The sequence below is a fragment of the Myxocyprinus asiaticus genome, chromosome 22 (genome assembly GCF_019703515.2).
Source record: "Myxocyprinus asiaticus isolate MX2 ecotype Aquarium Trade chromosome 22, UBuf_Myxa_2, whole genome shotgun sequence".
In the NCBI taxonomy this organism is placed as follows: Eukaryota; Metazoa; Chordata; class Actinopteri; order Cypriniformes; family Catostomidae; genus Myxocyprinus; species Myxocyprinus asiaticus.
Genome location: NC_059365.1, coordinates 2,112,501 through 2,140,000, shown reverse-complemented (window position 1 = coordinate 2,140,000; position 27,500 = coordinate 2,112,501). Strand labels below are relative to the sequence as shown.

The window sequence follows — 27,500 nt, the reverse complement described above, 5'->3', positions numbered from 1 at the left end:
GGAATGCTTCATGAATCACAGCAAACACAATACGGAGCATCGAGGCTTTCCCCACAAGAGCGAACACTTGGACGCATGCACACACACTTACACACGCACTCACACACAACAGGCAGTATGGCAGTGGACTCAACGCGCTGAAGCAGCGCATATACAGCAGGCGAGTGTTTCAAACACTTTGACAGAGCGCAGCTAAATGGAACAGAATGCAGCGTCTCCAAAACTGAACTTCAACTTAACATGCATAGTAAAAACACGATGGTTATGGCGTCTCCTGATAAGCCAAATGGTTCAGACAGTCACTAAAAAAACTGGTGTGCGCTTAGAAAGATTACTACGGTAACCTGAAGGAAGAACAGACAGACGCGCATAGTGCACATTCTTTCCGAGCTGGGCAGTGAATCTTCACATAATGATAAAATATGATGCATTATATTTTGAATCTTTTGTACATTTTGTAACATTTTATTTTATAACAGCCTATAATGATGAATAGACAATACACTGGAACAACAAGACACAATGCAGCAGCTATAGACGTTTTTTAGACATGTTATTATATATAAAGTTATGAACATGTCATTGCCCCTCAAGTACTTGATGAGTACTCGAGTAGACAAAATGAACAAAATGCCCATCCCTAATCCAAACAGCCATTGTAGCCAAGTAGATTCAATATTTTAAAGACATTAAATAAAAATATAATAATTCATATGCACTTTATATTTATATTTCATAAACAATGATACATAATAGCATAATAAAGAGCATTTTTTACCTTTAAATGTTTTTACTGTGCAAAGCTACTTCACTGACTTATTTTTGAAAGCCCAGTTGAACATTGCATATAATTACTGTGGGACGCGTCAGGTTTATTCGTCAAATATAACGCTGAATTATCATTATTATTCTGATTATTAGATTTGTGTTATACAAAAGTAATATATTTCTGTCCTGTATACTTCATCTTCACCTGAGGGCTTTTATTTTGACACCGAAAGTTCTGTCGTATTTACTTCAAATTCACAAGGCGCTTTTTTCTCTCAACACAGTTTACAATATTTTGCATTTCCAACCCGTTCTCATGAGAATTCATACATAATTTATGAGTTGGCTATTTCGTATGGTCGCATACGATGTTGTTCACATAAACTCGTATGACTTCATCACATGCAAATGGCCGGCTGTATAATGCGGAAGCGCGAGTTCCGCGCACGAGGCGTTAAGGACATACTTATTAATATTATGCCCTTACCCAAACTCCTTATCTAAACTTAACCAATCAGTAGAGTGTGTAAACATGATAGGAAGCTGTTGGTGTGACAGAAGCAAGTAATTGTCCCGTATTAGATGGAAACGATGTCCAGCGACGTCATTGGCTGTAGTGGAAGTCGTTGGAATTCAAACGAGTGCAGTCACACCATATCATACAAATTAGCCAAATTTAGACAAGCCGTACGAATCCTGACGATTTCGCCGTGAGAGTGTGTATTCATCTCCTCCTTTTGTGTTATTCTGTGCCGCGTTTGTAGATTTGTATAATAACTTATAACTGTTACTAATGTTTGGAATTGCGCGAATGCTTGAACCTGCATTACTTTGATTTCACAATGCACGTGAACTGATCTGAGAGCGCTGCCATGCGATTCACCGGTTTGTCCTGAATCACACACAGACCATGTTTATCTGTATAATTACATATGACCGAATTTCCATTTTGATGTTATTTTGTTTAACTGTGCAGCCCTGAAGGATCGTGAAATTAGTCTACTGAAGCACTCTTTATGAAACTTAATGCCCAAATGAAAGCACATTTAAATAATATTTTACATTGTCGATTATATCGTTAATATTCGATATATCAGCCAGCCCTAACTGACGACAGAACTTTCATTTTAGGGTCCCTTTAAGACATATTTGATGAGGATATAAAAATGTACTCCAAAGTGAGAATGACCCAGAAACATATAAAACCATTAAAACACACACACACAAACACACAAAAGATCACTGACACACAAATAGCCGTGGATGTAATTTTCTTCTGAAAGGTTCATATTGCTTTTTTTCCCTCTAAGGCCCAATGAAGAAAGATGAGTGTGTTTGTGTGTGTGTGTGTGTGTGTGTGTGTGTGCGCGTGCGTGTGTGTGTGTGCATGTGTGTGTGTTATACAAAGTGTGAAAACGATTCTTCAAAACATAATGAGCACACATCCTCTCTCATCTTTCGACACTGTTTTCTCTCAGGTGATCCCTCTATTTTTCTCCTGCTGTGAGTGAAAAATCTCTCTCTGTTTTCTCTTCAGATCATATTTCTCTCCCTCCACTCTTCCCCCAACACCTGCCATCCATCCTTTCATCCTAACAAAGCGGGACTCATCTACATCCCTCTTTCACATCTATAAAACGAGTGCTAATTCAGCATTCACAATCAACTCAATGGCAGTTGCTCAGCTGGCGCATGCAGGCATCAAATTATGTGACCTGCATGAACGTTGAAATCGTTTGTCTATTAGGAGACATTTGCACCTCTCTGTCTAAACTATGATGTGATTACACGTTCGGTTTAATAGAGACATATGCAGTTAAAATAAGTGATTTTCTCCATCTAAACACTGAAGAAACCACTGACACTGAGAGATAATTGATTCATCTGAATAAAGCAGGTCAAAAACAGAGAGAGAAAGAAAAGGGCAAAAGATAATAAACGAAGGGAGGAAATGAAAAAAATGACACTGTCTTATCAGTCTCTTTCTCTGAGGTAATTGCTTTCTGATGTATGCAGCACTTTTCCAACTAAAGATCGTGTCAGAAATCTGAAGTCATTAAAATAAAGACATCATAACATTCTATTGGAGTGAACCTTCATCTCTTATCGAGAGAGAAAGGGAGAGAGAGAGAGAGACAGGGGCAGAGAGAGAGAGAGAGTGAGAGAGAGAGACAGAGAGAGAGAGAGAGACAGGGGCAGAGAGATAGAGAGAGAGAGATAGAGAGAGAGAGAGAGAGACTCTGATCTAACGGGGAAGCCTTTGGGAAATAAAAACAAACACATTTGAGGTCATGAATCTAAATCACACACACACAATACAAACTCTTAAAATATCCTGATGTGTCATTCACACCCACAGGAAGATATTATTACTCAGAGGTATCTTATTCACGTCTCAATAGACTTAATGGCATTTCCAGAGATTTTCAGATGTTTTGCCTAAAATTCTTTACAAGAACTATAAATAGACACAAGTGAGTCAATTGTTGACATCCAGTAAGAGTATAGAGCTACTGTATAAAATGAATGCATAGACAGCATCAGCTCAGATCATTTGATTTTGGAAGAATTTGATGAGAAATGTTTAAGTTTATACTGAGATCTCTATGGTATTTGGGCAAATCTGGGCACAATTTGAGACATTAGCCCCTGTCACGTTTATGTGTTTTGTTCTTGTTTTCATTTCTTTTTTTTTAAGTTTAGTTCCTGTTCAGGTATTGTGTTTGTGTAAATGTAGGTCATCCCTGATGCCTGATGGTTGGAGTTCCTACAGCCTAACTCAGTATATCAACCTTGCCCTACTGATAAGTGGTTCACCGTTCACTGTGGGGGAGGCGGATAACGAGCCAGAGTCCCACGTCATGGTCGCCGAGCCAGCGTCCCACGTCATGGTCCCGAGCCAGGGTCCCACGTCATGGTCGCCGAGCCAGCGTCCCACGTCATGGTCCCGAGCCAGGGTCCCACGTCATGGTCACGAGCCAGCGTCCCACGTCATGGTCGCCGAGCCAGCGTCCCACGTCATGGTCGCCGAGCCAGGGTCCCACGTCATGGTCGCCGAGCCAGCGTCCAACGTCATGGTCGCCGAGCCAGGGTCCCACGTCATGGTCGCCGAGTCAGCGTCCAACGTCATGGTCGCCGAGCCAGGGTCCCACGTCATGGTCGCCGATCCAGCGTCCCACGTCATGGTCGCCGAGCCAGGGTCCCACGTCATGGTCGCCGAGCCAGCGTCCCACGTCATGGTCGCCGAGCCAGGGTCCCACGTCATGTTCGCCGAGCCAGGGTCCCACGTCATGGTCGCCGAGCCAGGGTCCCACGTCATGGTCGCCGAGCCAGGGTCCCACGTCATGGTTGCCGAGTCAGCGTCCAACGTCATGGTCGCCGAGCCAGGGTCCCACGTCATGGTCGCCGATCCAGCGTCCAACGTCATGGTCGCCGAGCCAGGGTCCCACGTCATGGTCACCGAGCCAGCGTCCCACGTCATGGTCGCCGAGCCAGGGTCCCACGTCATGGTCGCCGAGTCAGCGTCCAACGTCATGGTCGCCGAGCCAGGGTCCCACGTCATGGTCGCCGATCCAGCGTCCCACGTCATGGTCGCCGAGCCAGGGTCCCACGTCATGGTCCCGAGCCAGGGTCCCACGTCATGGTCACGAGCCAGGGTCCCACGTCATGGTCGCCGAGCCAGCGTCCCACGTCATGGTCGCCGAGCCAGGGTCCCACGTCATGGTCGCCGAGCCAGCGTCCAACGTCATGGTCGCCGAGCCAGGGTCCCATGTCATGGTCGCCGAGTCAGCGTCCAACGTCATGGTCGCCGAGCCAGGGTCCCACGTCATGGTCGCCGATCCAGCGTCCCACGTCATGGTCGCCGAGCCAGGGTCCCACGTCATGGTCGCCGAGCCAGCGTCCCACGTCATGGTCGCCGAGCCAGGGTCCCACGTCATGTTCGCCGAGCCAGGGTCCCACGTCATGGTCGCCGAGCCAGGGTCCCACGTCATGGTCGCCGAGCCAGGGTCCCACGTCATGGTTGCCGAGTCAGCGTCCAACGTCATGGTCGCCGAGCCAGGGTCCCACGTCATGGTCGCCGATCCAGCGTCCAACGTCATGGTCGCCGAGCCAGGGTCCCACGTCATGGTCGCCGAGCCAGCGTCCCACGTCATGGTCGCCGAGCCAGGGTCCCACATCATGGTCGCCGAGTCAGCGTCCAACGTCATGGTCGCCGAGCCAGGGTCCCACGTCATGGTCGCTGATCCAGCGTCCCACGTCATGGTCGCCGAGCCAGGGTCCCACGTCATGGTCCCGAGCCAGGGTCCCACGTCATGGTCACGAGCCAGGGTCCCACGTCATGGTCGCCGAGCCAGCGTCCCACGTCATGGTCGCCGAGCCAGGGTCCCACGTCATGGTCGCCGAGCCAGGGTCCCACGTCATGATCGCCGAGCCAGCGTCCAACGTCATGGTCGCCGAGCCAGGGTCCCACGTCATGGTCGCCGAGCCAGGGTCCCACGTCATGGTCGCCGAGCCAGCGTCCCACGTCATGGTCGCCGAGCCAGGGTCCCACGTCATGGTCGCTGAGCCAGGGTCCCACATCATGGTCAAGTCACCACAGCTCCTTCAAAGTGAACTTTGTGTTTATGTTTTGGGGCGTCGGGAGCCGCCCCTAGTGGGAGGGATATGTCACATTTATGTTTTTTGTTCTTGTTTTCATGTCTTTTTTTTAAAGTTTAGTTCCTGTTCAGGTATGGTCAAGTCAAGTCTAGTTGTTTATGTCCGTTTTGTTTCACGTTTGATTTAAGGCTTTTGGATTCCACATTTGTAATAAAATGCACTTGGGTTCTTCACATCACCTCGTCTTCGTCTGCCTGTCATCACCTTTCCAGCCATCGTTACAGCCCTGTTCACACATTCAACCAGGTAAATTACAGGAAAATCGCTGGGTTGCTTTTACTGGTAAATGTATCAAATATGCTGTTCACACATGCCATCCATAAGGAAATTACACAAAAATTGCTAGAGCAAAATTTACCAGTATTTTCAAAAGGGTCGTGTTCACACATGACCTCTAAACTGGAAATTGTAGGTAATTTTCTGGAAAAGGCTGTATGTGTGAATGCGACTATTGTTGAGATCTCTTCTGAAACACTTGAGAAGACACATGTGAGATTACTAGTGTCTTTTTCTCAAGAAAAACATCTAAAGCCCAAAGTATGCTTCACTCAGACGCATGAGGCGTGATGCATATCTCGTCATTAGCAGAGCGCCTGAGCACTAAACCCGTGCAGCCCGATTTCTCTAACCACGCATCTTTGGACACGCAGACTGTGCATGTGCCTGGAGTTATTTGCATGAATTAGTGGGTCCACAAGGTGGCAACACACACATTTGAGCTGTTGCGGTCACGAAGAAATGCTAGAAGAAGATGTAATGTAATTTCTAGATATTATCACAAGTTATGCATTGGATATATATTTAGACATTATATATAAAAAAAAATATTATTTGTCAGATTGTAGCATTTTTTCAGATTTTCAGATTTTGCAATGATGCTCTAATATGCTGTCAAACCTGACCATGGTGTTACAGTAAAATCTGATTGTGTTACAAAGAAAAGACAGAGTTATTATTTTGTTACCTGGGCATAAAATTCTAGCATAAACTTTGTCACACAGGGGTCAGACTCAGACTTCAACCTGTGTGGTACGTTTGGTATATATAGAGAGGTTTGTCTACACCTGTGAGGGCCAAATGTCCTCATCTGTAAAAACAAAAACTCTTAAATTGGTCAGATGATGTTGATCTTCAAATCTAGTCATATGCACATATTTGTGTGAAGGTGAGGGTTAGGTTTAGGGGTTGAGTTTGGGAATAGAAAATATCATTAGCCTGATATGAAATCAATTGAAGTCAATGAGAGATCACTAATATAATCAAAAAAACCTGTATGTGTGTATGTGTTTGTGTGTGTGTGTGTGTGTTTGTTTTCTGCATTGTGGATGTTTTATAGTCTCACCCCTTCATTTATGTGTGGTTGTGTTCTGCATTGTGTCTGATTTATTTAAAAAAAAAAAATCTCAGTTTTTTAGTATTTCCCATTCATTTCCTATGGCGGGTCAAAAATGACCCGGAACATCACAAGTGTTGCTTTTTTTTTAATTTATTTTTTATGACCTTTTAGAGTTATTGATTCGAGTCCAGATTTTTTTTTGCATGTTCAGATAGCTAGTGAGGGAAAAGTCACCAAGTTTTGTACCATTTAGGTAAAGGATATAATTTTGATAGACAGCACTTAAATCTATTAAACACAATACAGAATCTGAGATGTGCTGGAAATGACACAAAAATGACATAAATCTCCTGTGATGCTACATACTAGAAATCCAAAGTGCAAAAAGTGCCCGAAGTTACAGGAACACCCCTATTTAAATGCATAAAATACTGTAATGTCTCCGTCACTTATGTTGTTTGATTCACCTCAGTTCAGTATCGCAACAACATGTCATGAAAGACACAAGCAGATTGACTACACAGTCTGAAAAAACTGACCTTTAAAATCAAAGTGCAAAGAGTCTAAAATAAATCACATTTATGTGAAGTGTGAACAAATCTCTACTTTTCATTCTGAATGTGATCTCTCCAGGTTTAATCCAGGTTCAGTTGAGACAGTGACAAGTCTTCTAAAGGTCCTAACAAACAGGAAATGACTCACCGTGTGTCCCTCTGTGTGGTTTGATGACTTCCTGTGCAGGCAGGCAGGGACAGGGACCCTCACACTTCACTGAGATACTCTTACCAGAGATACACGCTTGGAAATCAAGTTTACACTGTTGAGAAAACAGAGAGGATTTCATTATTTGTCCAGTAAAGACGGCAGTTCAGTGACTGAAACAAATATAATAATATATTCAAAGCATCTGTTAATATACACAACATCTTGGGCCCGGGTAGCTCAGTGAGTATTGACGCTGATTACCACCCTCGGAGTCGTGAGTTTGAATTCAGGGTGTGCTGAGTGACTCCAGCAAGGTCTCCTAAGCAACCAAATTGGCCCAGTTGCTAGGGAGGGTAGAGTCACATGGGGTAACCTCCTCGTGGTCGTGATTAGGGGTTCTCGCTCTCAATGGGGCGCGTGGTAAGTTGTGTGTGGATCGCGGAGAGTAGCATGAGCCTCCACATGCTGTGAGTCTCCGCGGTGTCATGCACAACGAGTCACATGATAAGATGCGCAGATTGATGGTCTCAGAAGCAGAGGCAACTGAGACTTGTCCTCCACCACCCGGATTGAGGTAAGTAACCGCGCCACCACGAGGACCTACTAAGTAGTGGGAATTGGGCATTCCGAATTGGGAGAAAAGGGCATAAAATATATATATATATACACAATATCTGAATAACATCTGTACACAAACACAATTTACAGATGCATTTATACCACATTGGAAAATGTCCAATTTATGTCTCTAAGAGAAAGAGAGGGTGTCAGTGAGAAAGAGATCAAGAGAATAACAGAGAAACACACACACAAATGAAACACTAATGAGAATTTAAGACCCTTCGAACACACTTTAATAGCACCATTAGATCAGAGGGAGAGAGGTACAGTTAACCCTGGTGATATTCATCAATATAAAATATTTCTGTATCAGCGTTTTAACTTTTTATTCAGGAGTTTTGTTAGCAGTGACTAAACAAGAATTAAATATCCTCTGTACTGTCTATATAACTAATTGTAGAGATTACTGTATCACTATTATAATGCATGACCACAATGGATTGTACCTGTGCTCACATTGATTCCAAATGTATTTCCAACCCAATCTCATGAGAATTCATACATAATTTACGAGTTGGCTATTTCGTATGGTCTTGCACGATGTTGTTCGCATAAACTCGTATGACTTCATCACATGCAAATGGCCGGCTGTATAATGCGGAAGCGTTTGTTTCGCGCATGAGGCGTTAAGGACATACTTATTAATATTATGCCCTTACCCAAACTCCTTATCTAAACTTAACCAATCAGTAGAGTGTGTAAACATGATAGGAAGCTGTTGTGTGACAGAAGCAAGTAATTGTCCCGTATTAAATGGAAACGATGTCCAGCGACGTCATTGGCTGTAGTGGAAGTCGTAAGAATTCAAACGAGTGCAGTCGCACGATATCATACAAATTAGCCAAATTTAGACAAGCCGTACGAATCCTGACGATTTTGCCGTGAGAGTGTGTTGGTATTCCAGTTTAATGATTCCATTAATAGATATTTTACTACTTTTGTAAAAAGCACCCTGCAATAATTATTTGTACTACGTTACATTGATATTTTTAACAAAAGTACAATTTATTATGGAAGCCCCAAACCGCACTGTGACATTTATTTTTTACTAGGTGACATTTATTTATTTATTTATTTTTAGGTGTCTTAGTGCCGTCTTACAAAAAACAAATCTCTATTTTTATTCCTCTAAAATTTATTTTTCTCTAAAATGTTGTATGGTATTTTTATTGTATACAGTCTTCTTATTTTGTGTATACTGTATATTGTATATTATTAGGTGTATATTGTGTTGTGTAACAGATGTGTAAATTGTGTTATGTGTAAATCAGATGTTTATTGCAATTGTCATACTGCTATGCTGCTTGGAACCACACCCAAGACTTTCACCCACTGTTGCACTTGTGTATATGGTTGAGTGACAATAAAGGGATTTGATTTGTAAGCATAAGATTTCATGCTTACTAATAGTGGCACCTGGTGGCTGAGGTTGGTACCGCATGCTAATGGTTAGCATAGCAATTGATATAAATGTCTTGCACACAAGGGCAGAGAAGAAAAGGGTTAATTTAGGGATTTTTTGGGCAATTTCGTCTTCTGGGTTTGAAATGAACATCGAGTCAACGTCACAGGTCGTGATGTACCGGATTTAGCTTTCCAGCAAATCTACATCACTGGTGTTCTCGATATCATTCATGAGTAGGCGTGGCCTTTGCCCTTCGACAAGTGAACACCGCAGGTTTGTTAGTGTCTTTGCCATGGCATGCATGTGACCAGCGCTTCAAACTCTCAATCAGTCAGTTTAGAGAGTTGATAGTATTGTGATGCAAGTCCACCCCCCGCGCTGCTGACAGAGGGACAGGACAGGCTTTCAAAGGCATCACCTTTTAAATGTTCACGCAGCACGCATTTATTAACGTGAGCGTTTTGAGAAATGTGGTTAGGTTGAGACACGATTTACACTGATTGTCCAAGCCCAGTTGAGTTAAATTTTTCAAAATGGTTGAGAGGCAGACTTGATTTGAATGTGGACTGTTTCATGACCCTTTAAGAACAGTTCTCTGTTTGATTCAAACACTCCGATTCAAACCAATAACTCATCAGTTCAAAGCTGTGTCCCAAATGACACACTATACACTATGCACTTACAAAATGCACTATCCACTCAGCCATGTAGTGTATGAATTTTCAAAGTGTAATATCGTCCCAAATGGAACACTTAATGTTTTTTTACTTCACGGAAGCATTCGCCGTTTAACAGCTGATGGAAGTGACATTTCAAACGCAAGCGTTGTGTTGCCGCTCGTTTTAGCATGCTGTCCACCCTCAGTTCAACACTTACATCTCAATAATATACATATTCCAACATGATCACACGGGAAGTCGGCATGCTGTTTCCGTAAGTTCCGGTACCCTTGGATCAGCAACAGTATGCCGACTCACTGACATGCCCTATCTCCCATCGGACATATTTGGAACGGCTCAACAACAGTTATTTTCCCCCATGGCACGATTGGTAGCGTGTTGCATCAGTTGCATGGGAAACCACAGTTCAATCCCCAATCAAATGAGGAAGTAATCACATTTGTATAAACAATAAAATAAGCATTTCTCTTCACTGTTTTACACCCCGTTCAGCTGAAAACAATTATTATTACAACTGGCTTCTGGCGACCTCTCCTGGTTATAAATGGATGTCATATTTGTTTATATGCTCTAGAACACTTACCTCTTTAGTCTCTGGAGGCAGTGTTTTCAAATTTGGTCAACGTATACCGATTTCGGCTAGAGAAAAATCGGCACACACTTGCCGATTTTTATGTGAGATCAGGCTGCAAATTCACACAGAATGGTACGATGATAAAGCGTTTAACTCACTTTTGTAAGGTGCTGTCTTCATAGAAGTTTCTCTAGTTGTCATAGGCTCCATTATTTACAATTGTTTTGCCAGATCACCATTGCTGCCGGTAACTCTGCCCCTTCCGCTATGTACAGCAAGCCGCGTGCGCTGAATGCACGAAGTCACCAACATTCCACACTCCGTTGTGTGAACAGTCATATAGATGGAACCACATCAGCAAGCGTCTCTTTTATCAGTGCTTGCGAATATATGAATTGTTGTGTAAATCGTTCGTAAAGCCGTTCTGACGTAAATTCTCGGATTCATAAAGTTTGCGTATTTTCAAAACGTTAGTTGGTACGGACAAAATGTACACCTGCTCCCGATCACGTGTAAATCGTGCGTAAGACATCCGAACGTTTTGTGTTTTTTCAGGCAAACTGTCATGACTACATTTTGATAGAAGTGAAATTAAATAAGCAATGAAAAAAATAACTAATAATTAAATGAGTGAAATTAACCTTAAAAATCACAATTGAAAAAAAAAGCACAAAAAAAGCACAAAAAAAGCTTTGTTTGTTGCTTGCATTTATTTTTTCAAAGTATATATATATATATATATATATATATATATATATATATATATATATATATATTTTTTTTTTTTTTTTTTTTTTTTTTTGCTTATCATTTTTCCATTCCATAACGTGACTGGCTAGACAGTTTTTTTTTTTTTATTTGATATGAGCTCTACAATTTAGGTGTCATATAATTTATTATAGGCATCGGTAAATCGCGTTCAGTTGATAACATATGGTCAATGCTAATATAGCATATAGCTTACAAATCTGTAATATCTTACAGTGTTTAGGTCAAAGATCTTCAGGAATTCTATTAATTTCTCTGAAGATTCTTCCAGTTGCAAGTATATCACTGAGATTTAAATGATGCTGGCGATGCACTGCGAACTGAACCAGAGAAGGTAAATGGTTATTTTTTTCACACTCATGTCAAACCATTTTTATTGACTTCCTGAACTGTTTGATTCAGAAAAGAGTGTCATATGACAACAAAAACATGCGATGACAGTAAGTCCTCACTTTCTTTGAGACGCTATTGTGTTTGTCCGCTTAGATGTTAAATGAATTTACTAGCGAGTCTGGTGCCTTCCTTATATGGGCATGGATTATGATAAATTGTGTTTGGAGTGCACTAACATACACACGCTTTACTAACAAATCTGGGGAGTATGAAGCGTTTGTGAATCTGCCAGAAAGGTCCATTTAACTGAAAATTACTCCGAATTTACTCGCAAATTTACTAAAGTTTCTTGAAAGAGGCCCAGTGTGTTTACGTACTGTAAATGTGTATTCATTCTATATTTGGAAATAATTTTCAACAATGTATATATACAGAAGTGTGTTTATGTTTATATGCAATTATTAACTTATTTATTTTTGAAGAGTGTTGAATAATATATGGGTGATGGGGGAGATTTAACAACACACAATAATAATAATAACAAAAGCTAAATTATTGCATATACGGAAAGGAATGCAAAAGTTACTGAAAACTGAAAGACACAAGAAAGTACAAAAAATACAAAAACTAGTATACGTTTGTGTTGTAGTGCATGTTATAGTTGCAGTTAGTTGCTGTTTTTTTTGCAAACAAATGTTTTATTTTTAAATGTAATTTTTTACAGGTAGTTATGGGGGGGGGGGGGACAAACTAAGTGTGAAAACACCCTAAAAATGAGTCTAATTTACATAGAAAGGTGGCGTGTTTATGCAGAATGGAATGAATATGACTTAACTGAAATACTCAAGATGCATCACAATTTAGATTACGGGTGGTTCGCAAAGATGCCGATTTCTGAACTAAAATACCAAACGCAAACGTTTAGTGAATTCGCCTTATAGTATTTAAAAATATAACCGACAGTAGGGATGATTTCATTGTAATATTTGCATGTGATTGGTCTTGTCTGCAGTGTGTATTTTAACTACTTTTAGCTGTCTTTACCAGACACTATTTGTGTTAATTCTCTTAAACAGCCGATAGAAACAAACCGTGTGCTCAGTGTCATGACAACAGGGCTGGGCGATATGCAAAAAAAATTTTCACAATATTTTTATTTAAAAAATAAAATAAAGCAATCTGATGGTTGATGTGAGCATTAACTGAAGCTCCTAACCTGCATCTGCATGATTTTATGCACTGCACTGCTGCCACACGATTGCCTGATTATATATTCACATGGATGATTGTTTGATTGGATGATAGTTGAGGGAGTTTTCCTCATGTATTCTTGTGAGTGTTTATATTCCTCCACACGTGTGTGTGAGCGCAGCGCTGCAACAGTTGACTGATCACATCACAGACACAGAGCTACAATACCCAGACTCACTTATTATTATTCTTGGAGATTTTAACAAGGCAAATCTCACATGTGAACTTCCCAAAATACAGACAGCACATTACATGCTCCAACAGAGATAGAAATACACTGCATCACCGCTACACAACAATAAAGGATGGATATCGCTCTGTCCCTAGAGCAGCTTTGGGACTCTCTGATCACTGTCTGGTTCATCTTCTTCCGATCTATAGGCAGAAACTAAAATCAGCTAAACCTGTAGTAAGGACTGTAAAGAGAGGACCAATGAATCAGAGCGGAAACTACAAGCCTGCTTTGACTGCACTGACTGGAGTGTTTTTGAAGCTGCAGCCACAGACCTGGATGAGCTCACAGATACTGGTACATCATATATCAGTTTCTGTGAGGATATGTGCATTCCTACTAGGATTTATTTAACATACAACAACGACAAACCATGGTTTACAGCAAAACTCAGGCAGCTTCGTCAGGCCAAAGAGGATGTTTACAGAATTGGGGATAAAATCTTGTACAATCAGGCCAAAAACAGACTGACAAAGGAGATTAGTGTGGATAAAAGAAGCTATTCTGAAAAGCTGAATAACCAGTTCTCAGCTAACGACCCTGCATCAGTGTGGAGAGGCCTGAAAGACTTTACCAACTACAAGACACCATCCCCCAACACTGTAGGGAATCAACAACTGACTGATGACCTGAATGTGTTTTACTGTAGATCTGAAAAGCCCAGTCACACACCCCACACCTGCTCCGACCTTCACAGCACACAAACATCAACACCTCCTGCAACCACCCTCCTCCCCTCTCCTGCTACTCAACCTGCACTTAAGATCTGTGAAGAGGATGTGTGCCGGGTCTTCTGGAAACAGAAGACAAGAAAAGCACAGGGTCCATATGGTGTTTCACCCATGTGTCTAAAATCCTGTGCTGACCAGCTGGTCCCCATCTTCACACAGATCTTCAACAGATCACTGGAGCAGTGTGAAGTTCCCTGCTGCTTCAAATGCTCCACAATCATCCCTGTCCCAAAGAAACCCAAAATCACAGGACTCAATGACTACAGACCAGTCGCTCTGATGTCTGTGGTCATGAAGTCATTTGAGAGACTGGTGTTGACTCACCTGAAGGACGTCACTGAACCCTTCCAGAATCCCCTGCAGTTTGCCTATCGAGCAAACAGGTCTGTGGATGATGCAGTCAGTATGGGACTGCATTACATACTTCAACATCTAGACAGACCAGGGACTTATCCAAGGATACTATTTGTTGACTTCAGTTCAGACTTTAACACCATCACACTCCAGAAGTGTCCGTCTGATGCAGGTGTATATTGAAGCGTCCTTAAACAAGCCCTTATAATAAATCTCGGTCAGATTGACGAATTCAATTGCAAAACGGATTGCTATGAACTATAGGCCAATGATTATGTTTATGTTCAATCATTTGGAAACAATGTATTGTATTCTAAAGCCACTTTTTGTTTTGTCTTTTTTAATGCTTTACTTGTGTGCCAAAATAATGTAATGCATTTTAATTATCTGTATTATTATTTTTGTCTAATATATATATATATATATATATATATATATATATATATATATATATATATATATATATATATATATTATTTATAATTATTTAAATATAACTATTTATAATAATTTAATCATTATATATTAAATGATTGTTATTTGAGAGGCTTTCTCAGCAAATATTTATGTATGTGATTAATTGTGATTAATTCGGCATACCATGTAATTAATTTGATTAAAAATGTAAATCAATTGACAGTCCTAATATATATATATATATATCTGAAACAGAAAAGAAAGTGAAAACTCTTTATATGTGTGTGTTCCACGAGACAACATTGAACCTCTGACCAAACAGTGAATCAGACATGCATCGACAGCTTTTCTTTCGTCTGTTCTTCAAAATATAATAAAGTGTTTCTTCAAGCGAGTGTCTTTGTGTCTAACAACATTTCTTATTATGTGTCACTCCGAACGTTTTACAGGTCGCCCGTCACAGTGGCAGGTAGATGAGCAAAATTACTCACCACTACGCATGAAATTTGTCCTATCGCACAGACCTACATGACAACAGGATTACATTTACAGAACCAAAGACTAAACCCTAAATTTACTTAAAACTTTAACTCTATATCTTCAGGAAATGCAAATCAAGCTTTCTCATGTTTTATTCCTTTTGGTTTTACTACCAAAAGTTTACACACATATACAGTAACTGCACTTGTGTTTATCTGCCACGGATGCATTGCAATAGATAAAAATAGTTGAATGCAACAGAAAAATGTGAGCAGCTCACCAAAGGCAATTTCTACAGAGAAAAGCAGCAACGAAAAATGCATTTGCCATTCTGCTCGCAGGGCATCATTATACAAATAAAATTATATGTCATCAATAGCAGTTCACTTCCAGAAATCAGGTCGGATTGCTGTCACACCAATTGCGAACCATAATGGATCTCTCCTCTATGCGGGTTTCTAATTGGTATACTTGAAGTAACTGTGATGTCAAATGGACTCAGTTTAGCACTGAAAGATTTAGTACGAAAACGTTTTCCTCGCAACTGTATCAGATTGTTTACTGAATTTAAATAATCACTGATCTGGTGTAGTTACTGTAGTGAATATATCTCACATTTGATGAGTACGTGTGTCCGTCAGAGCCACACACCAGACTGGAGTGAACTACAGGACATGGCCTACATTTCCCATGATTCATAGTTCCCATCCAGCGCTTATGTGGAAGACTTCCTTTCCTGGGTTTAATGCTACAGAGAGGGAGAGAGAAGATGAGTAGGAGGTGTCACAAATCAGCATTTATTTCATCTGTTTGATATTACAACACATGACAGCTTATCTGATAACACACACACATACACAACACACACACACACACACACACACACTCTCTCAGGAGATAAAGAGAGTGACAAAAGACTTCTATAATGTCACTCTTGTTCACACTCGAAATGTCAATATCTCACAAATAGCATTACACATCAGTGTGTTCATCTCAAGGGGACACAAACACACATGATCTCTCTCTAGCGGGTCACAGAATGACTTGAATAGATAAGTAACAATCACTCAAAACACTTCTGTAAAGTGGGAGTGACACAGATTTGATAAACACATCCTATATGCTTGTTGGTTGTTTGGTGTTTATATTTCAATCATATCAAAATAGAGAATATTTACACTGCATCTATACAGGATGCATGTGTCGCAACGTGTCAAAAATCGCTCCCGTTATACTCAACAGAGCTGTCTACACTTGAAGTTGACAGACAGCCTGTTTTTATTTTTGACACACTACACAGTCATTTTTATTTTAACTCATTCAATTTGCCGTGGTGACAAATACACGCAAGAACGTTTTCTTTTTGTACGTTTTGTGAGTAATTTCTTTTTATCCGCTGCCTTCTCCTTATATGGTGTCAGGTGTGTATGTAAACAATGACGTTGTCACATGCGCGCTACATTCGAATCAGCGAATAGGAAGATTGTCAGTGAATTAAGACTTAAATTTCATTCTGTTCCTCACACAACACTATCATATGGCTTCAAAAGACTTCATATATAGTGCATGAATGACATCGAATACTTATGTATAGTGTATTTATTTATAGTGTATGCATTTTTGTTTGGAATTCACTTGTAATTACTTACAGTAGATAAGTATACAGTATATATATATATATATATATATATATATATACATAATGTGTCTATTGAAAGTAATATAAATGAAATGTACAATGTAATGAGAAATGTTTTGAATGGACAGACACAATAAATTATATAAAAAAATATATGTAGTACTCTTATGGTGCTTTTATCTGACTTGAGGATGAGTAAATACAAACCTATTTTATTTTTTTTTATTTTTTGTGGGTGAGCAATTCTTTAAATATTTCTCAGTATCAATTTTTTATATATATATATATATATATATATATATATATATATATATATATATATATATATATATACAGTATATTAAAGTATTATTAATTATTATTATTATTATTATTATTTCTGGTGTCCATATGATTAAAATACAACACACTGAAATTAATTATTTACAATAAAATTAATTAAAATACTTCATTGTATATATTTTTGTAACACATAAAGTAACTTTTGAAAGTGTCAAAAAGAGTAACTTTTCATTATTTAGGACAAAAGTGAAAACTGAAAGAAAGCATGCAAGTTTTATCGTATGTTTTTGCAAACACGTCCTTTTTTATATTTCATTGTACCTTTTGAAACACTTCATAAATACTCTTTTTTTTTTATTCATCAGAAAGTGACATAAAGCTAAAAGGAACATGAGTTGCTGTTTTTTAAATTAAAACACTTTAAACTTGATTTTTTAAATAACTTTGACTTGACCAAAATAATAATAATAATAATAATAATAATAATAATAATAATAATAATAAAAATAGTTATTCTGTTACTATCCCAAAATAATGTTTGACCAGTGATCAGGACCCCCGACACCAATCTGAGGGGGTAGATTATTTATTTATTTTGGGGGGGATTTTTCCCCCTTTTCACCCAATTTGGAATGCCCAATTCCCAGTGTGCTTTTAAATCCTCATGGTGGCGTAGTGATTTGCCTCAATCCGGGTGGCGGAGGATGAATCTTAGTTGCCTCCGCGTCTGAGACCGTCAATCCACACATCTTATCACGTGGATTGTTGAGCGCGGTACTGCGGAGACCTAGCGCATGTGGAGGCTTCACACCATCCACCGCGGCAATCGCGCACAACTCACCACGTGCCCCACCGAGCGCGAGAACCACATTATAGCAACCACGAGGAGGTTACCCCATGTGACTCTATCCTCCCTAGCAACCGGGCCAATTTGGTTGCTTAGGAGACCTGACTGGAGTCACTCAGCACACTCTGGGATTCTAACTAGCGAACTCCAGGGGTGGTAGCCAGCGTCTTTTTTTACCACTGAGCTACCCAGGCCCCCGGGGTAGATTATTAATATTTGACCACTGAATGCCACGATTGACCAATCACAATCAAGTATTCCAGAGAGCTGTGTAATAAGCTGAATTCTCTCCCCAAAATCACCAACATTATTCTGGGAGAATAGGGAAGAATCTCTCTCTCTCTCTCTCTCTCTCTCTGCCTGTCTCTCTCTCATGTTGAAGTCAGCATTAAGTGCTTGTCTTGAGCAATTTCCAAGCTGGTGCTTTTATCTTCATATAGTGAACTGCTGGATATTGCAGTGGGATACAGTATAATGGAGTATATTACAGCACATTATGGCACATTACAGTACAACATTGTGATTCAAAGTTCATTGTGTTATAAGTCCATATAGCAATATCAGCTCCATACTGAGCCACTGGAAATGACACTGCTGTGTTGAATGTGTTCAGATCAGATAACTGCGAAAAATCATTTCATACAACCAGCAGGGGAGTCTGTTTTTCATAATTACACTTTAATGATTTTAAGCCTTTAAGCATAATACCTCACAATTAGAGCTCTGTTACAAAACTTAGTGAGCTGCCTACCTAGACAGCATTTTAAGGGATCTTATGCACGCTCCCTACATAAATCTGTTCCAAAAGGGAAGGAGCAAGATCACGATGCCTTCTATCTTGTTTTGATTAAACTCTTAAGGCCAATGTATAGTTTAGTTTTATGTGTGCCAGTCTGCTTTCCCCGTGTCATTGACACATTTCTACATATCATTCATTTATTGAATATTTTGGCTTATTTAATAACGATTTTCATCAGTTTCAGCTCTAATTTAAAAGTGTGTAGATTCTGTGTGGGCCTTCTCATAATTCATTAATGTGTGTTATTTGGTTGAGCATACTGTAATCTAGTACCACTCTTCATGTGTTCATACATTATTTAGCATAATATTTAAAGGTGTAAATTAATGATCAAATAAAGTGGCTAGAGCTCCTCTGTTGGTCATCAAAGATAGATTGACAAATGCACTGATAATGCCAAAGGAAATCGGATCAGCATGTGGTTATTTCTAGGGGAGACGTGCTATTTGCATTTTTCAGGGGGCGTAAGTAATTTAGCCACATAAACTCTTGAACAGGCTGTTTACACCAAAGGACACATGCTTATCTAATGTTTGAAAATGGTTGTATGTTTATAGAATAACTGTCCTCTGCCAGTGGTAATGCTAATAAGATGGCAAGAAGCTTGGCACATTTAATTACTCCTAACTAGCTTCTCAACAGCGAGACGCACACAACAGTCACAACAACATGGAAAACTTTACAGCCATGTGCATTTTTTACATTCTTCATGCATTGATTTTGCATCAATGAGCTTATGATGACGACGTCATTTGCTCCTGGATTGTTCTAACTATAAAAGCTCTGCTTTGCTTCACGTAGCACCTTCAATTAATAAGGATATTATCCTCATAAACACAGTGAAGAGTAATAATAACGTTTAGACTGATGAGAGATTTTTTCAATAAATAAACGATTAAGAATATATGGTTTGAGTATATTTTCCTAGCGATCGCTGGTATTTTTATAGGTTTGTTGTCTGTATACTTGAACTGATCTGTCACTAAACCTGTTATTTGCTTGCATATTCAATAAATATCCAACTTTCTGCCTCATTCTATGAATGGAATCCACATTATATCAGTTACAGAAGCTGTTATAACCACTCAATGATCATTGAAAGTAAGAAATATGCAGTAGATAATGTGTAATTTGTAATGTTTACATTCTGCATTCATGGCGCTAATGCTAAAGCTAGCATGCTAACCCTGGCCATTGTGTGCATCTGTTACCATATTATTGTATTTTACGATAGAATTTGTGAAAATAGTCCATGCAAGATCATGAAAAAGGTTTTTTGTATTTGTTTTTAAAGAAAGACATTTGATGCTAATACAAAGATGGTTGTTGGGTGATATAGGTGTTACTATGGCGTTACTCAGGGGATAAGTCAATGGGCAGAATACAGACAAAAGAAAAATAATAAGAGTCACATCACTGACCACATTTACATGCACTTAAGAAAGTGATTTATTCCAGGGGTTTTGCAGAAAGTGGCATTCTGAAACGTCATGTTAACGAGAACGCCCATTTCCTTACGCCGTTTAAGGGATTAAGAGAAAGCAGTTTAACACACTGAGGTTTCTCCCGGAGAACACGGCTTCATGTGGCCATGTAGACATATAAACGTCATTCTAACAGGTTTTTGAAGAGTGCTCATGTGCGTGGAACAGACTGGAGAAAAAATGACATAGGATGGAGCCCAACAACAAGTCAACAAAGCGGAAAGAATTTAACATTTCTGGGACTACAGTGGGAAAAGCACATACACTATAAACTATACTTTTACATGTACATTTATACACACCAATGTAAAATATTGATGGTTCCTCACGTTCGCTTATATGCACTTGTACACTGGGGGAATCCCGGAGTTTTATGTAAGAGGGAAACCCCACTATTGCAGCGCTATTCCGCTGCATATCGCGATGGAAAGTTAAGGAAACAAACACAGCAACAACTCTGGAATATCTGGACATAAAAGCGATACAACGAAGAATAAAATAGTGAAGTCTTCCTCGGATACCATGTTTGTTATTTACACAAGTGTCATGGGGAAATTACGTTGCCGTGAAGAAAGCTGCCTACTGACCGAGCCGCGTGTATAAAATGTGCTTATAAAGTGCATGCAAATGGGAACACTGCTTTCTCACAATAAGCCGCTTTCTGGTGACCATGTAAACGTAGTCAATAGCCCCGTTCACACATGCAGCCAGGTGAATTACAGGAAAATCGTTGGGTTGCCTTTACTGGTAAATGCACCAAATGTGCTGTTCACACAGACCATCAACTATTAAATTTATAGGTAATGATATATCTTCACATTTAGGAAAATTGCAGAGCAGAATTTACCAGTATTTTTAAAAAGGTCATGTTCACACATGACCTTGTGGCAGACTCTGCCTTCCCTACCAAGGAGGAAGCGAGAACCGGAGTGAACAATCAACAGAACTTTAATTTTACATAAAATGCTGAACTGAAACATAACGACAAACACAGGCACGTGTCTCTCTCTCTCTCTCACTGGCGTCCCCGGCTCCTCTTTATCCCTCTCCCGGCTGATTGACCTGATTCAGCGCCTGGCGCACACACTCACAGCCCGGCCACGCCCTCCTCTATCATGATTGTTCTACCTTCCAAGGTCCCTTTGGAGGCTGATTTATCATGTATGGAACGCAGGGACATACGTATGTGTTGTAGTTGCTTTCCTTCTTCTCTTCTTTGTGTTGCGTTTTAACTTCCGGGTTTAATACATGTCGCACGGCACCTCTGATTTTCGGAGCACACGCAAAATGCCGAGGCCTACAATGGTCTGGTTAATGTGTATACCTGCTGGACGAAGCCAAGCTACAATTGCATAATCTAGGTCTGTTAGTTCGAATTAGCAAACAACAGACTGGTACGATTTCATTCGGACTAAAGCATTTACATGACATTTTAAAAAGACAAATTACTGACTGCATGTAAATGTACTCATGCCTGTGGGAACCCTGTTTATAACAGACTTTTAAAAAATATTATATGGTAGGGATGCACCGATGTATTGGCCGCTGATATTTATGGGCCAATTAATGTCCAAATTAAAACCATCTGCAAATCGGTATGAAAATTATAATTAATTATCATCACACTTTGAATTCAAATGCACAATCCAGAAATAATCATAGCCACAGAATGTAGAAGGGTTGGCACTCCTAAAAACATGTAATATATAATTTGTATTCTTTCTCGTTCTCACATTAATGAGAAAAAAACCGTTGTGACGTGACACTTGTGAAAGCGGCACTTACCTATACATGATGAGGTACAGCCATCCAAACGCTTTGAAAACAGCAAACGTTGACTTCTGAGACATCGTTATTGTATCCATTAATGCTACATGATTAATTGAGTTAAGATTGAAATCGCAATAAGGTCTTGATCAATTGCAAAATCTTGAAAGGCTTCATTCAGCATTGTGTAAACAAGCGGCGCCCTCTAGCGGTCTGGATGGTATTTTCCATTCTTCATTACACCACTACAGAATTTAACAGGGCATTTTTAATTGATGTGGTTGACATTTCCGTGGAATTGCCCAACATAATATGTTTGCATAATATGAATTTGTGATGTTCTATTATATGTGAGTTCTCTTGTTTTGAACTGCAAAAACAGGAGTGCAAAAATGTTTTAGAAGTATAAAACAACCTTTCTTTTACATCAAGCATCATGCTATGATATTTAGTTATTTTGTATCTTTTTATCTTCAATTTATCTTTCATTGTGGCTCTCTTTAAAATTTTGGCATTTCATGTGTTCAACAGATCCAAATGATGTTCAATGGAAATGACTTATTGTTAAAACACAATTAGCCAAAATAAGGTAAGTGGCAAAATATCGGTATCGGCCAATAGTTATTTATTAAAATGCATCCGAAGTATATGGAGTATTATGTGTATCTTGTTTATAACATACGCTTTTTCTATTTTTTTTTTTTTCAACTGCAAAACTTTATTGCATACATTTTTTTATTGAAAGCGGTTAATTTTGGATATCTATGGGCAATGTTTCCCCCCCAGCTGCACATATGTGACCAAAACACTTTTGATTATTAGCTCAAATCAACATGTTTCATTGATCAAATTACTAACAGTCATTGTTGATTCATCATTAACACCCCTACAGCTACCATTCTATCTTTCAAACACACACACACACACACACACACACACACACACACACACACACACGCACACACCAGAAGGTCATGTGTGTGTCTAACCTGTGCTGTGCAGGTTTGCGATTGGTGCAGATGGCTGTCTGGAAATCGTGACTCACACACACTTTGTGAGGAGGACAATGAACCTTCAGACAGGGATCTTTAGTGCTGTCCAGACCTGAGAAAGACAGAAAAATGGAGAATTTAGTCTGATATTATAAAAAGCATTTCTAACACCTGTGATCTCACACAACGTTTTCAGCCATCATACATTTTTCACATAGTGATTTCATAAAATCTTTCATAAAAGAGTTGTAAGCCATGAACCAATCCAAAAAGCCCCGAGGTGAATCACAACATCACAAACTTTGATTAGAAGCAAAAAAGTATTTCAAAATCGGACAAAAAGATAAAGGTGTACAAGACTGTGTACGAACTACAATCCCATGAAGCATTGCGAATGATGTAATCAAATTAAAAACGATGGAAAAATGTAAAATGGATTTAAAGTTGTTGATTACAGCAGTATAACTAGATATATAGAAATATATTAGCATTTGGAGTGTGTCGGGAGAGCGACTCGATTGCATAATTCACAGTGTGACTTGGGAGTGGGCGGAGCTCTTTTGATGCAGCTCTCTGATTGGTGGATTGTTTCTCTTCAGGATTATGGGAAGTGTAGTTCTTCACCTGTAATCCCACAATTAAACACAATTTTTTTTTAAATGAAGTTGAAATAACGTTGACTGATGGCTTAAACAGAAGCATATACCATCGATTAACAACCTCGGAGGACTGTTTTTATAAAAGGACTTTTATAAGTTATCGTTAATAATCAATTTGTCTATGAAGAAGATTTTTTACTGTCAGAAACAAGACTGTTGTGATATATAGCTTTTTCTAAATCCTGACCATGTTTTACAGTGATTTTACCACAGTTTTGGGAGTTAACTCTGGTAAAATCACAGTAACACTCAGCCTCATGGCTTACTGCTTTATTACATCACATTTAAACTTAAGTGATCTTTGATCTGTGTTTTTGTCTCTCTTAAACACATACATCTGAGTTTTATGCGCATGTTTTTGTGTTTCTGTTTCTTCTCTCCAGGCAACACAGACAGTAGAGATTCATTCACACAGAATAAAAGAAAGAGAGAAAATCTGATGGAAAAGTCGAGAGCTTTACCCTGAAACACACACAAGAGAGAAACAATGCTGCAGTCTCCTGGCAAATGCTCTATCATCACACACACACACACACACACACACACACACACACACACACACACACACACACACACACACACACACACACACAGCACTGACTTTGAGGAATTGCTCATTGTAAACATTTCCTGCCAAACACAAGAAGAGTCTCCTGCTCTGCTATCTTTTCAGGAAGTAAGAGGATGAGGAGAAATTATGTGTATGAAGATCATTAAAAAAACTGATGAGACATTAATCTCTGTCAGGAAACATTAAGAACTTACACAAACACATGTTTGCTTGAATCTAAATGAGGCCAGAAGGCATAAAATTACTGGGACATGCAGTTGGGGTGGTTTATAGTTTATAATTTTAACAAAAGCATCAAATTATTTAAAACAAAAGCATAATTTTTCTCCTCAATTATTAGACCAAATATATCAATATCCCAAGAAATAACAGGTATAACAGATATTTTGTTTTGTTTTGTCCAATGGTATGCATCATTCAAAAAAGTTCTGCACCAAATTGCAATAAAAAAACTGATGTTCAACAAGTTTTTGGCATACTGTATGTTACAAGTTAATTTAATGTATTTATAGCAACTATATACAATGATCAGCCACAACATTAAAACCACCTGTCTAATATTGTGTAGGTCCCCCTCGTGCTGCCAAAACAGCTCCAACCCACATCTCAGAATAGCATTCAGACATGATATTCTTCTCAACACAATTGTACAGAGTGGTTATCTGAGTTATCATAGACTTTGTCAGTTCGAACCAGTCTGGCCATTCTCTGTTGACCTCTCTCATCAACAAGACGTTTCCGTCCACAGAACTGCCGCTCACTGGATGTTTTATGCTTTTGGCACCATTCTGAGAAAATTCTAGAGACTGTTGTGTGTGAAAATCCCAGAAATACTCAAACCAGCCCATCTGGCATCAACAATCATGCCACGGTCCAAATCACTGAGATCATATTTTTTCCCCATTCTGATGGTTGATGTGAACATTAACTGAAGCTCCTGACCTGTATCTGCATGATTTTATGCACTGCACTGCTGCCACACGATTGGCTGTTTAGATAATCGCATGGATGATTGTTTGATTGGACGATTGTTGAGGGAGTTTTCCTCGTGTATTCTTGTGAGTGTTTTTATTCCTCCACACATGTGTGAGCGCAGCGCTGATCATATCACAGACACGGAGCAACAATACCCAGACTCACTTATTATTATTCTTGGAGATTTTAACAAGGTAAATCTCACACGTGAACTTCCCAAATACAAACAGCACATTACATGCTCCAACAGAGATAGAAATACACTGGATCATTGCTACACAACAATAAAGGATGCATATCACTCTGTCCCTAGAGCAGCTTTGGGACTCTCTGATCACTGTCTAAAATCAGCTAAACCTGTAGTAAGGACAGTAAAGAGAGGACCAATGAAGCAGAACTGGAACTACAAGCCTGCTTTGACTGCACTGATTGGAGTGTTTTTGAAGCTGCAGCCACAGACCTGGACGAGCTCACAGATACTGTTACATCATATATCAGTTTCTGTGAGGATAAGTGCACTCCTACTAGGACTTATTTAACATTTAACAATGACAAACCATGGTTTACAGCAAAACTCAGGCAGCTTTGTCAGGCCAAAGAGGATGTTTACAGAAGTGGGGATAAAATATTGTACAATCAGGCCAAAAACAGACTGACAAAGGAGATTAGTGTGAATAAAAGAAGCTATTCTGAAAAGCTGAATAACCAGTTTTCAGCTAATGAACCTGCATCAGTGTGGAGAGGCCTGAAAGACTTTACCAACTACAAGACACCATCCCCCAACACTGTAGGGAACCAACAACTGACTGATGACCTGAATGTGTTTTACTGTAGATTTGAAAAGCCCAGTCACACACCCCACACCTGCTCCAACTTTCACAGCACACAAACATCAACACCTCCTGCAACCCCCCTCCTCCCCTCTCCTGCTACTCAACCTGCACTTAAGATCTGTGAAGAGGATGTGTGCAGGGTCTTCCGGAAACAGAAAACAAGAAAAGCACAGGGCCCATACGGTGTTTCACCCATGTGTCTAAAATCCTGTGCTGACCAGCTGGTCCCCATCTTCACACAGATCTTTAACAGATCACTGGAGCAGTATGAAGTTCCCTGCTTCTTCAAATGCTCCACAATCATCCCTGTCCCAAAGAAACCCAAAATCACAGGACTCAATGACTACAGACCAGTCGCTCTGATGTCTGTGGTCATGAAGTCATTTGAGAGACTGGTGTTGACCCACCTGAAGGACTTCACTGAACACTTTCTGGATCCCGTTCAATTTGCTTATCGAGCAAACAGCTCTGTGGATGATGCAGTCAGTATGGGACTGCATTACATACTTCAACATCTAGACAGACCAGGGACTTATCCAAGGATACTATTTGTTGACTTCAGTTCAGCTTTTAATACCATCAACCCCACTCTCCTATGGACTAAATTATGGATCACCAGCTTTCTGATGGGCAGCAGCTAGTGAGAATGGGAAAATTAACCTCCAGCACATGTACAATCAGCACTGGTCCAGAGATGTGTGCTCTCCCCACTTCTCTTCTCCCTGTACACAAATCCCTCTGTCAAGCTCCTGAAGTTCACAGTAACAGTTTTTCTCTCAGGCCATCCACCTCATGAACAGTTAAAACTGCCCCCAAATACTTTCCTTTGGTCAATACAACCATGTGCAATATTCAGTCCATCCATTCCTACTTATATCCATATTTCATTTATATTCTTTAACATATCCTACCTATTCTTCAATTCATTACATCACCTGCACATAACTGTATATCAGTATATAAAATATTTGAACAACATTATTGCACTATTGTATATGTTTTTTTTCTTATGTCACTATATGTGTATATGTTTAAATGTATATGTTTGTATGTATGCATACTGTATATGGTTACATTCTCTTTGCACTGGAAGCTTCTGTCAACATGACAAATTCCTTGTGTGTGTAAGCATACTTGGCAATAAAGCTCATTCTGATTCTGAGTTTTCTTTCTTAAAAAAATAATAACAATAAAAACAGATTTAATAAATTGTTATTATCTTGCAGTATTATTTTTTTTGTCATATTTTCATCAACAGTATGTTTGATTATTGTCATGATGCATCTTTTTCATTTAGTCTTCCTTATCGTTAACAAAAATAAATAAAAATCTCAGCGT

General features: G+C 39.6%; 1 protein-coding gene across 1 annotated transcript in view; it reads right to left on the bottom strand.

Moving 5' to 3' along the window:
* The window catches only part of spock1 (SPARC (osteonectin), cwcv and kazal like domains proteoglycan 1), a 243,463-nt gene that overhangs the window by 19,336 nt on the left and 196,627 nt on the right, over positions 1-27,500 (bottom strand). The window contains exons 5-7 of the mRNA XM_051650521.1: positions 23,122-23,236; positions 15,930-16,062; positions 7,466-7,580 (exon numbers count right to left, since the gene is read on the bottom strand). Of these exons, the coding sequence (XP_051506481.1) occupies positions 7,466-7,580; positions 15,930-16,062; positions 23,122-23,236 (363 nt within the window). The remainder of the gene's footprint in view (positions 1-7,465; positions 7,581-15,929; positions 16,063-23,121; positions 23,237-27,500) is intronic.